Source organism: Aspergillus ochraceoroseus, assembly GCF_002846915.1.
Source record: "Aspergillus ochraceoroseus IBT 24754 chromosome Unknown P175scaffold_6, whole genome shotgun sequence".
NCBI lineage: Eukaryota > Fungi > Ascomycota > Eurotiomycetes > Eurotiales > Aspergillaceae > Aspergillus > Aspergillus ochraceoroseus.
Window position 1 is genome coordinate 2,131,420 of NW_024468481.1, and position 12,537 is coordinate 2,143,956.

Below are 12,537 nucleotides of genomic sequence, written 5' to 3' on the forward strand. Positions count from 1 at the left end.
GAAAATCCAGCGATAACATGAAAATGAGTGACTGCTCTGTGGAGAGACAATATCCGCCACGCCGCAGTCACTACGTGGTTGAAGTTCCGATTTACGGTCAACATCTTCATCTTCATCTTCAATGAGCCCCAATATTAACCTCGGAATTGACCATGTGTTCGGCCATTAAGGGATCAAGAGCCACCTGGGGTTTTTTACCAATAATACTCCACTTTACCAATATTCCTGCTCGACATACTTGTGGAGGCGCAGCATGCTGATCCTGAGCTCAAGGATCTTCGAGCTAGTACTCCGTAGTTCTTTGCCGAATGCCATTCTAGGTAAGTATTTCGCCAAAAAAAGCAAAAAAAGAAAGGGATGGATAAATGGGGCCATGAGGTCTAGAAAAATGAACGTTCTTGTCTGTCCCCCGTACGGGGCTAGAAAGGGAATCGAACATGCTGCCGAGGATATAATCATACTAAACTGGATGAAACCATGCACAGACAGGAGTGATTTAGTGTGGATATGGAAACAAATTCCTTCTGTGAAGTTACATTGAAGAGTTGGCGTCATGTTTCAGGAAACAGGTAATTCTACTTCCATGCAGACATGTATTCAAGTGTAGCCACCCTGAAACAACGCCCCTATCATTACATCGGAAGGTCCATCGAGTTTCATGGTGCTAAAATTAGGCACTCCCCAGAGTGTAGTCATACCACCGTCTACGGCCCTATAGCCTCGACGCCCAAAACCATGAGCTTCTGAACTATGATTGAGAGGCATGGTCTTATCATGCCACTCAAGCCAGATCTAAACTTTATACCAATCTTAGATTGCAGATGCTCTGATTAGATGGATGGGCGACACCAATGAATCCAAATAGGGGTTGAGTGCCGGCTCTATATGCTGACATATAAGGATGTCTTTCTAAAATAGGCACTACCTTTGCCAGCAGATCAAATCTGACTTCCATGGATCAAGGAGAGATCGTAGTGGTATTTCAAGCAACATCAGGGATATGGACAATACTCATTCCTAAAATCCACAACTCCGGGAATGGAGCATATAAAGCACGACAACAAGCACCTAGAACCACAATCTCAGATGATAGGTTGTGCTGATCTGTGCTGATTGGAAGGTATGTACTAATGCAGCAATAGTACTTTATCTATTGTTGTTGCGTGGCAATGTTTGTTTGGTGCATGCGGCTTGCCTGCTGAGAAGAGGGTATGGTAATATATGAGATGAGACCTAAGTCTGGACAAGTATACCGTATAGACTGCGTAGGAAACATTATAAAGAAACTAGAATTAAAAAGGAATTCACCAACATGGTAATCAGTTTGATTCATACTATCTTCAGCTGCATACTCACAGTATCACACTGGGGGTAGGATGGGACTGCGCGTTGAGATTGGAACTTGATATGTGGCACAACCTGTTCAAATCACTCTCATCTAGTCCCTTTGCTCGTGGAGAAGAACCTCTTTGGCTCGACTAGATTCTCGCAGCCCCGGATTTAATGTCGAGACGTAGAGACTGTAGACAATGGATGTGCGTTATACGGTTAATGAGAGATGAAAGTAACGTAATGCTTAATTCGATTACTGCCTCCGATATAGGTTGTCGCTACTTACTTGGTTATTGAGGCTGTGATAGATCGTTATGAAGAGGATACAACTGCAAGTCGACATCCATCGTAACGTTGTCCATTATGCTAAATTCCTCGGACTAGTTGTTTATGATCCAATGGCGTCAAGCAAAAATTATTATTATCGGATTAGCAGAAGTAAACATCTCTCCAGTCGGTGGAAAAAAAGAGGACAGGATTACTCCGTACTTCCAGAATACGAGGACTACTTCAGGCTGAATGACAGAAGGAGTTGTTTAAATAGCCATAACAGGCACAGTCTAGCTTGCCCCATAAAGGCTTCCTGTACTTGTAAGATCATCACACAATGCCGAACAGAAAGTTGGCGATCCTTTTGCTGGCAGCTACCTGTGCGAGAACTGCGACGAGTCCGAGATCACTGAGATCGGACATCTCAATTCTCATCACCAATGACCTGTTGGGTGAATATAGACACAGAGATTAGCATGGCCCTATAAACTAATGAGATCTACAGAGTCCGAAAGCCCATACAGTGGGTCGGGGGTTTTACTGCTTGATGCGATGGATTTGGACTCGGCTGCAAAAAGTTGCAAGGCGCTGGGAGAAACATTATGGACACCAGAAACCCCATTCAGCGTGATTAAGCCTCATCTCGACTACCTCATATATCAAGGCCGATATAGCGCTGAACAGCGATTTTGGATTTCTTCAGGTGTCCAGCATCGACGGCCGCACACTATCACCCGTACTGGTCTCATTCTTCCAGCGGCGGACAGGGAGCGGCTGCCGGTTCTTTGCACACAATCTGCGCCGTATTCAAACGAGACATTTTCGGACACCAGCTCAGACTTCCAGGTGACGATCGACTCAAATAAAGAGCATATCACTGGGTTAGGCATCTGTGTCGTTTGTGTCGCGGGTATAGGCCTTCGCTAATGGAATCGTAATAGCTACCGGGACCGACATGCTTTCCGCTTTCTGGGTATTAGATATGCTGATGAGCCTGAGCGTTGGACGTATTCCAAGTTATACCAAGGTTCGGGCAGCTCTGTGTCCGCTCTGCAGTTTGGAAATAGTTGTCTACAGGGGCCGACAACCGGCGCGGAGGATTGCTTGTTTCTGAATATTTGGACCCCATATCTGCCAAACCAACGCGGAAGGTCTAATTTGGGAAGCTCACTCCGACCTGTTCTGTTTTGGATCCATGGAGGTGCATTCATGAGTGGCAAGGGCTCTCACCCTTACACGGATGGTTCAAACCTGGCATCTCGTGGAGATGTCGTGGTCGTGGCCATCAACTATCGATTAGGATCTTTGGGATTCCTGGCTTTGCATGACGGCCAGACAAATGGAAACTTTGGATTGGCCGACCAAGTCACAGCGCTAGACTGGGTGCGCAAGAACATTATGGATTTCGGGGGAGATCCCAAGCGAGTGACTATTGTTGGCCAGTCTGCGGGCGCCGGATCAGTACGAGCACTTTTGGCATCGCCCAAAGCCAGGGGAAAGTTTGCTAGAGCCATAATGCAGAGCAACCTGGGTGGGCTGGGATATGGCACCACGTATTCTGATTATTACACCGTCGAGGAGCAGATGGAAGTGGCCGGGCAGCCAATCCTGGACGCAACCAACTGCAGCAATGCCTCGTCGCAGGTCGACTGCCTCCGCCAGCTCCCAGCAAGGACAATTGCTAATCTGCCCGCCACAGCTCGATACCTTGTCGTTGATGGCACGTATCTGACAGGCAATCAGCTTGACTTGAAGCACCGTCAGGCCACCGCCCACGTCCCACTTCTGATCGGAATAATGCGCGATGATGGTGCGGCCATGATTGGATATCCCTCGATGGAGGAGACTTTGGAGACCTTTATCAGGGCTTATGGGTTGCCATCCTCTGCCCTTTCGACCGGGTTATTCCCTCTCCCTGCCAGTCGCAATACGACGCTCAATAAATTCAACACCACGTCGCGAATGGCAACAGATGGTATTTTTCGATGCATCGATCAAGCTACTGCCTACGCAGGAATCAAAAACCAGATATTTCCATCCGTTCACTTTTATGAATTCAATCGCTCCTACCAGACAGCATCATACTCTCCGAATCCGCCCCTCTGTGAGGCTCCGGTAACACCGAGTCATCCCGCTGGAGACCCGAGTCTTGAATATTTCAAATGTCACTCTGGAGAGATATATTACGTCTTTGGCAATGTGCGCAGGCAGGGCCTTCCGCTGAGAGATGAATTTGATTTGCCGTTTGAGCAGTTGGTGGTTGATTCTTGGACCAGCTTCGTGCGCACAGGAAACCCTACTCCAAGCCCAGGCTACCTAGCGGCTCGTCAGTATTTTAATACAACCCAGGATATTGAAGCTGCAGGTGCGTGGAATCCACTAAAGCCGGACAGCCTCTCTCTGAGATTGTTTGACTGGCCTGGCCGCGTGGTACCGTTAGTTGATTTGGAACAGTGTCGGGCTTTAAACATATCTCTTGAGTACTATTTGTAGTAACAGGTAGTATCTGCCCGGACAATCTGGGCCTTTGAATGGCAGTAAAGGTATGAAAAGCGCGGGAGATCACTGGTCGACAATAGCATAACGTAGTGAATAGGTTTTCGTATTTCAGTGCGCACACTTCGGTATACACAGTTGAACCCGGCGAGGATATGGAGGAAAGCAGAGACCAAAAGCCCATGAAAGTTTAATTTATTTGTCTCCTATGGCAGATCAGGAACACCCATTCCATACCATACACAATACAGGCATAACTATAGTGCAGTGAACTTGTAAACCAAGCGAGCCATCTCATATGAACCACCCTTGACAACAACAACACGCCGTGTCAGGTACGCCTGAGAGGAAATAAGTTCAAGACTCCATACCTAGGTTTATTTTCCATCGCTTGTCAGTTGTAATGTTATTGTTAACGAGTTGGATGGCGTCTGTACCTGTTCCGCCGTCCAACCAGCCTGTTCATTGCGCCCAAAATCGTGAATGTAGATACCCTTGTATCCTTCACTTTCTAACGCGTCATTTAGCTGAGGGATGCCTCCACACAGAAACCTTTGGATTTCAGCCTCGATTGCCGCGGATGGTGGTTTAGATTGTAAATTCAAATCGGGCTGAACATCCCCATCGGCACCCCTTACGCCGTTAATGAATTGGCTGCGAGTCAAGGTATGGCCGTAAACATGATTGCTGCGCTCTCGTTCGGCCCAATCCATGATGCGCTCTTCTGTTGCACCTGGGATGCCGCCCGTTAGAGTCTGGCGCATTTCGAGACGGACAGTGCTGTCTTCGGCAGATGAGGCAAAATGCAAGGTAAGGGTCGCAGCGCCAATTGCCTTTCTCATCAACCAGCCGACGCCTTGCTAGATAGCGATGAACATTAGTCATTGATCTCAACAACGCCGCCTCTCTTCTTCTAAACAATGATGGAACTGAGCGGCAATCGGGCAAGCATCGGAGGGCAGCAAGTAACCCTACCAGCTTGAGGATCGGATCCGCATCATCAGCCACAGACTTGTCCTTTTATGAAAACAAAACAAATTAATTCTGCAATATTTCCCAATCAAGTACTGTCTCAAAGGTTATTATTACCAGTGCCCAAGAGCCCTTGAGGGTCTTGAGAGTGATATCTGCGGGGATTGCCATGGCGATTGCCGCTCTATAAATGTCGTCTAGGAGAATGTGGTGATTAAAGGAATGAAAGCAACTGTGCCCAAGGACAAGACTCAATGGCTTTTTCGACCTCTTTCCCGGTCCCCTACTAGTTTTCTAATATATATAGCTCACTGGGCAGGTCCATCGATCTTCCTCTTTCGGAAGCCTCGATCACATGCCAGCATCTGACCCTTTTTCATGTGATTGTCTGGAGTAGATACTACCCAAGTCTAGGTCTATAAAACTTCCCCGATAATACTGGTTGATTCATCAATCGTTTGATGTCATGTCTACAGGAGATGATTCAGTGTTTTCTCCGTATCCACACTGTGGGACTCGGGACGCGGTGTTTCCCTGCTATATACATGCCACGAGCTGCGCTTGGCCCGAGGGGCGACGTCGCGCATGCCGTTTAGTCCAGGCGATTTGAAGACTATATGCTTCTTTATGTTCGGAGGCGGTTTAACGGAAGTGTTTTTGGTAGCCCGCGGGTTTCACTTAGAATATGCCAAATCCATTAAATAACAACCAAAAACAGGCAATAGTAGTTAGCTATGGAGGGCTAAGTAGCCCCAACGCGAGTAATTTTGTCAAGAAGATATACCATGCGAACACCACGGGTAGTACTATGTATGGCAATCTTTTCGCTGGAAACGCTTATGGGTGATAGGGGAATAAACGTGGCAATCTGGCTGTAGTGTTTCGTGCGTCTTGATATATCTTCAGCGCATTAATCTCCCAGTATGCCTCTTGGAAATCGGTAGGATTATTCGCCACGTATTCTTCGCATGTTGGTGCCAGGGTTTGGCAGGTTCCTGAAGAAGCCCACACATCTGGATGACCAGCCCAATCACCGCAAAACGTTGTATCGAAGACAATTTGCATGTTATTGAAATGTGTGTCGAAATTGCAGTCTCCCGCAAAAGCAGCATCCGGGGTCCCCCATGACAATGGATCTGGGGTATCTGACAGGATATCGAGTGGGATATTGCCTCGTGTGAAAAACCAACTTTTAAATCCACCACTGGTCCATTCCATCCCGTAGACCCCCCCATCCGCATTATTCAAGCCGTCGCCGTAAGACGCGTTTGATGTCAGTTGAATCCCACACCCTGTATTGTATCCTTGCCCGCCAGCACCTACGAAACAATTGGTTGACTGGATGGTTCCGGTGAACCCATTGCCAGCAATGCTGCAGCCGTCGCTTGTATGGAGAGTCATCGCATTATTTGTTGACTGACTTACCCCCTCAATGATATCAATCTCGCCTCCCTGTGGCCAGTTAGGCCCCACCATCCAGCTTCAAATAATCAGACAGATCTATAACCGCAATGGGGATTGAAATGGTTCCTTACAACGCGGGCCAGGACCCACAGACGCTTCCTGGCATGTGGCTAAGATCTAGGATATAAAGCCCGTGATTGTACTGGCTTCTGCTAGTCAGTCGCACACTCTGTCGTCCACCGCTCACCACCACGCTGGTGTAGTCGACGCCTAGGTAAGCGACCCCGTCCGACATGGATATAAACCCCTTGCCTTCGGCCGTGGCTTGGTCAACATACTGCACATAGCCGTGGCTGGGATCAGGCTCCTACCGGGGGAAGGTGTAGTCAGTATAGATTAGAAAAAAAAAATGTTCGAGGGCCAAAAGGTCTGACCAGAGCTTACCGTCCAAAAAGTGAAGCGGTCAAAAAAGGACGCAGAATCACCATAGTCATCATGTATCATATAGGTAGCAAATGTCATGCTCGCGTAACTGAGAAGGGACAAAAGGGATAATCTAGACAAACGCATTTTACAGATGTTTTTAGATTCAGTGTGGTGTGAGAGGAAGGTAAAAGTGCCGGTATATGGGCTTCCGGGTGGAGAGGGCGATATAAAGAAAAACCAAGGACTTTGATTCAATCTAGCCGCTTGAAATATCAACCCTTTTACGGGGCAGAGGCGGAGAATATAAATTCTGGCAAACACTATGCATTGAGTGCGTAACAACTACATTTCTTTGCGAGATAATCCACTGATCCCAGTGCGCAAGATGATCCATGTAACCAAAAACTTTGGAGGAAAACACCACTGGAAAACGGTGTAGCCTTTGTTGATGGCAAGGTCAGGCTCGATCAATCGAGCCGTGAACACACAAGTGTGAATGATTATTGGAGCAAGTCGAGGCAAGACAGTAGTTTGCTGTGTGTCACTGAAAGCAAGCAGCTGGAGAATTGTTTCTAGTGTTCAAGGCAAAAATTTGCACTGCATAATTGAACAGCGGTTGAATCCAGCTACATTCCAATGGGGAAATTAGAAAATCGTTAGCAATATATCTGTGTAAAGTCAGATATATGAGAAATTCCTCATCCCAGTAGAGCAAATTTCTAGTGCTATGTATATAAGTAATCTAATTATACTTTTGGTGATGAGAGGAATCTCTGACACTCGGAAAACAAATCCGTTTAAACATTAGACTCTTACCTTAATAACATGTGTTATTGTGTAATCCTAGGTTTGATGACACCTGGATGATTTTCTTCGGGCAATTAATAGCTATACAACTTCCGTTACTCGTCACAAAATAGCACCGGAATGAAAGTCCGCCATCAAGTTGTCATACCTCTATCGGGCTGCTCAAGTCCGCCTCAAAACTGTTGACACCCGTGAGTTTCACACAGAAGTGTTACAGGACAAGTTAAGCAAGTCTACGAGCTTTGGTGGGCGTCTGAGCATATTTGCATCTTCTATCTCTATTCTACCGTGACTCCCACTAAAGCCGCTCTGACAGCCATGTGGAATTCTCATAAGGACAGAGTTAGAGTCTACTTTTATGTCGGCCGATTATTGCATGATACTTTCACTACTACGGTACCTTGCCTTTTAAATATCTCTAAAATCCTTGAGGTTACCACTAAACACCGAGAACTGGATGGCAATAGAAAGCGTAGTAAATGATAAAACTTGAACAAATATGCCAGCGTTGTATGAATGTCATTTTCTAATGATGCGGTGCAAATTCACGATAATATGATCCTTGGAATTTGCTTCATGGTAATACTCCGGAGTTTACTTGGAGAATGTGGGAATACTTGGTGCCGGTAAAGACTTGAGTTTCCTCTCCGGGAGCTTCAGTACAATGATTATAAGTCAAAATTCACTAAAGGGAGAGACACAGGATCTTAAACATTGAATACTGTAGGGGCCCTACAGCTCTGATTTAAAGCGTGTTCAATATATCCTCTTTGTTATTGACACAACGGAAGGTACAGGTCTCACAGCTTTGGCTCGAATCCAGGCCCTAAGTTCGTCTATTCACTGAAAAATCGCCGGGCTGACAGGGCCAAACCTACGACTCTCACCTTCGGAGGCGGCATGTATCACAAGCCTTGGTGGCCTGTCTGCAGGACGGGAATCGATGTCTTCGCTTCTGAGAGTTGGTTCCTGGACTCGGTCATGCTTACTACGAGTACCGTGAAAACCTAACGGGACGAAAGGAGGTTTTGGCGCATGTCTTGAGCACCCCGCGGAGTGTGAGACACGGGATGGGGATTTAGCATGTGGGGGACGAAAATGGGCCTATCTATGGCTTTGGTGATGCAACATTCCGCTCGTTATCCCACGCTATGCTACCATGAAGCTGTAGGTTGATCCCAACAAAGCCTATGTTAAGGCAATCGACCCTCAACCCTGTAATAATTGGCGGTCTCATTTGCATCTTTTATACGCAAAGATGCGCTAACTACTAATAAGAAACCAACGCCGACCAGCAGTTCCTCGAGGCAATTGAAAACCACACTCACTTGTCAAATCTGAAGCGGGTCTGGATTACATCCTCAGAATACAATTACGTGGTTAACTTTCTAATCAAGTTTTCTTACTCCATTGATGATGGCCTCCTTTCGTCGTTCTCTTCTCGTTGTACAACTGCAGGGCCAGCTGCCTGTACAAAAACATGGTATCTCCATTGTAGTTCATTTATCTTCTCCGGGGAGAAGTTGACCGGGAGTCGTTGCATTACGTCGAGTTTCTCTGGATCGTCATTTCAAAGTAGCTAATTCTCGGCAGAGAATTCTCCTTTATTTTCTCGATCACTGCCATATTGCTGGTGACAGTACGAAGGGGTGCAGGCCGCTCCACGGAATACATTTCTTTAACAAGAGGCGTAATCTGAAACGTGTAGTAAGACACTGAGTACAGCTGGTGCTCTGTGCTGCGGTGCTGGGTAGAGAGATAGTGCCTATCAATGCTCACAACCGGCGCCACCTCCCGTTCACCTTCCGTTCACCTTCCGTTAGGGCTATTGGTTCACCTGCCGCCATTGGAAACCGATATAAATGGGCCCATCCCGAACGATCAGGAATATCGATGTAATAAGTCGACGAGACGTTTTTACGACATATAGAGCCAATGTAGCTCCTGGAGAGGAGGTTTTCTAACCATCCATCAGTCCCATCCCGTTCATGAATAACGTTGGTCTGCCATGGTGTGGTATCCACAGCCACGACGTTCTGCCGATCTTGCACTCTGTTAAAGATCTTTATAGCTAAAGTGGCGTGGGTGTACGTCGCCCATGTCAACTCCCCGATGATCAGCTCTGTGGGGTTAAAGGCATCAATGGCGATCTTAGATAGCTCTTTCTCGCGCAAGTGGAGGTCTGGAGGATACTCAACTCCACCGTGGGTGCGTCCCCGAAACCTTTGGGTATCTAATCTTAAGCTGTCGGGGATAAGGGGGCGCGATCTGCTGATCCTCCATGTAATATGGAACAGTGTAAGTGGGGACACCTGTCCCATTCAAGCTCAGAAACGCCAGGAATTCTGCATCGGGAGAAAACTATAGTGCAGATCTATCGCCCAAAATTTCCTCTTTGTATATCTAATCGGGTACGTCATGGAACATGTCGGGACCACCGTCCGAGGTGATCGCAGGAATCGAGCCATTGAACCACCTATAGTATATAGGTTATTCCCGCGACCAAATGCAATGGAACTCCCCGTCGGGCTTCATTCTGCGTATTGAATATCTCCAACTCGATCGGCTATTAAAGGGGTAGATTCAAATGTCGCCACATCCTGGATGTAGTAATCGGCAAAGAAGCAGTGTCGATATTGTTTAGTGCAGTTAGTTTCCCAGAGCACAAATGACAGGTCCGGGTGAATCCGGTAGCTATACGCATCTTTTGGCACCTGCTCGGGTGGAATGATGGTTCGCGACTGATTGGTGACAATGCGTTCAATGTTCAGACTGCCATCCGGCTCCTGGTAGACGTAGTCTCCATCATCCGCGGTGGCGATCTATTGCATCGAGATCAACGTGGGAGAGATTACTCGGCTGACTACTGTTTCATTGAAGGTCAATCGCTTTGTCCCGCCTCCCATGGATGGATGGGGGGTTCGAGGAAGCTTAGTAGACTTATCCTTCTATTCAGGATGTCTCAGGAGGTATTATCATATTATGTACCTTCATCCTGCGTGATTGTTTGCAAATCAGCGTTACAACTCTCCTTGGCAGTCTATCAAGAGCCTCATGCATCCCCCGTCTGGCGATAACCGTTGATATTTGACGATAATTGGTGAGCTACCCTGCCTAGTGCTGTAACCTAAGACTATGGCTCTCAGGCAAGAATGGGAGCATAGGATGATAACTGTATTCAACTAATATACCCGTACTCCGCAATTATTGAGGAAATCCCCATAACCCCGGGAAAACTCCCATAAAGCCACCTGCTATTGCCCTGATATGAGGTCAAGGGGACAATCCAGAAATCCCGCATGCAAGGCACTGATATTTGCAGCTTTAGGCATCAATCGTGTATCACAGCATGCTGCCTAGTTGGATAGGTTTCTTTCCGTCAAAGATCAAGAATACTAGGGTTTAAATCCAGGGTCAATGTCAGAATTATAGGTTTATCTGGTAGGGGTAGCGGAGTCAAATATAGCATATTCAGGTGTATATTAGTTAGTTACCACGATCTGTGTCAACCACGGGGGGAGTTAAAATTCGACAAGCAAGGATCTCTTTGCCAGGAATTGGACAAATGTTGGAAGAGTGCTAATCCATGAGATAGAGTGTTCCCTGCCCTATCTAGCAAATATCCCCCATTCCTCTAGTTAGTCAAGGATGCTGTACCCGACCTATATTTTACATTCCTAGATTGAGTACTCCGTATTAGCCCCTGATATTGGCCTAGAAGTGTAAAACCCCCCAACCTTTCTTCCCAGCGTCATTCTCTCATCCTCGTTTTTCAATGTGCAGTTGCCTCTTGTCTCCTTCTAAGCTTTCTTGTAGTGCGTTCTATATTTTCTGTTGCCTTGCAATACTACTGGTAGTACTTGGTTTATGCGTCGTGCCGGAAACACCCCCTGTAAAAGTTATAATTTGAGTTATAGGTATTATTTGTTTTCCACCCTCCTAGCGCAATCCTGCTAGTGATGTTCCTACGCAGTACGGGGTAATAAGGCGAGGCTTGTCTTGGAGCCCACTCCCCTGTTATCTTTAACACTAAGAAAGAGTCAGTGATGGATTTCCAGCGCACCCTGGGTGTAAAGGGACGGAGTGAGACAGTAAAGCTAATCGGTGTTTCTCTCAAATTTGGGCAATGTAAATTGGGCAAATCATTTTCCATGGCTGGTAGGAACTGGTCGTCCACAAATAGTAGTATAAACCATGTGGTAGGGTTAGTTTCTAGACAAGAATCTGCCCTCGAGGATAAAAATCCCAGCAGTCACAACGTCTTGCAAGACATTCTCAGTGCCCGTATGCAGGCTACTTGAATTCCTAGCTCAAAACAGTGGATGATTGGATGGGAACCCTTGCCGTAACCCCAGTACCCAAGACCATAAAGGTTCGTGATGATTGTCATTTGGCCTAGCTTGGTTGGGCTAGATCTAAAACATACAGATCCCTGGCAAAATTAGGATACAGGAAGCCGTAGGAGGAATAGATGTGACTTTTTGTCTCGGCTTGCGAAAGCCATCGGTCAGAGGAGACGGCCTTATGAAAGTAATGTCAAGATAGAATATGATAGGTAGTTATTTAATGTGAGCTTTCAGGGTTCGGGTTTATGCTCTACAAATCGCCTATTACTCCAGCCTGTCAGATTTTAGTCTATTTTTTTAAATAATAAGAGTCTAGGGGCTTAAGGGGGACATTCAGGTGGGTTGCTAAACTGCAGTGTGGAAACTCACAGGCCTTACGATAGGAAACTGTCGTCAGCTGCGTACTAGGATGCTGATGATGCTCTACACTTCGAAAAAAGCAACTTACTTGCATCTGAGAGCTGGTATATATAGTACTTCCCTA

At 46.7% G+C, this 12,537-nt stretch overlaps 5 protein-coding genes across 5 annotated transcripts; 1 reads left to right on the forward strand and 4 right to left on the reverse strand.

Annotated features, from left to right (window-relative positions):
• Window positions 1–1,939: 1,939 nt before the first annotated feature.
• On the forward strand, window positions 1,940–4,095 carry P175DRAFT_0510921 (uncharacterized protein; the record flags this gene model as incomplete). Its single annotated transcript, XM_040898553.1, has 3 exons — window positions 1,940–2,054; window positions 2,108–2,483; window positions 2,544–4,095. The coding sequence occupies 3 exons, from the start codon at window positions 1,940–1,942 to the stop codon at window positions 4,093–4,095; spliced, it is 2,043 nt and encodes a 680-aa protein (XP_040751108.1).
• A 260-nt stretch (window positions 4,096–4,355) lies between these two features.
• On the reverse strand, window positions 4,356–5,241 carry P175DRAFT_0440682 (uncharacterized protein; the record flags this gene model as incomplete). Its single annotated transcript, XM_040894030.1, has 4 exons — window positions 4,356–4,469; window positions 4,536–4,958; window positions 5,074–5,115; window positions 5,188–5,241. 4 exons carry the CDS (start codon window positions 5,239–5,241, stop codon window positions 4,356–4,358), a joined length of 633 nt encoding a protein of 210 aa, XP_040751109.1.
• A 666-nt stretch (window positions 5,242–5,907) lies between these two features.
• Window positions 5,908–6,996, reverse strand: P175DRAFT_0534175 (glycoside hydrolase family 16 protein; the record flags this gene model as incomplete). Its single annotated transcript, XM_040900113.1, has 3 exons — window positions 5,908–6,550; window positions 6,606–6,841; window positions 6,919–6,996. 3 exons carry the CDS (start codon window positions 6,994–6,996, stop codon window positions 5,908–5,910), a joined length of 957 nt encoding a protein of 318 aa, XP_040751110.1.
• Window positions 6,997–9,249: 2,253 nt separating this feature from the next.
• On the reverse strand, window positions 9,250–10,028 carry P175DRAFT_0534177 (uncharacterized protein; the record flags this gene model as incomplete). Its single annotated transcript, XM_040900114.1, has 2 exons — window positions 9,250–9,453; window positions 9,510–10,028. The coding sequence occupies 2 exons, from the start codon at window positions 10,026–10,028 to the stop codon at window positions 9,250–9,252; spliced, it is 723 nt and encodes a 240-aa protein (XP_040751111.1).
• A 210-nt stretch (window positions 10,029–10,238) lies between these two features.
• On the reverse strand, window positions 10,239–10,613 carry P175DRAFT_0534178 (uncharacterized protein; the record flags this gene model as incomplete). Its single annotated transcript, XM_040900115.1, has 2 exons — window positions 10,239–10,529; window positions 10,572–10,613. 2 exons carry the CDS (start codon window positions 10,611–10,613, stop codon window positions 10,239–10,241), a joined length of 333 nt encoding a protein of 110 aa, XP_040751112.1.
• Between the last annotated feature and the right edge of the window lie 1,924 nt (window positions 10,614–12,537).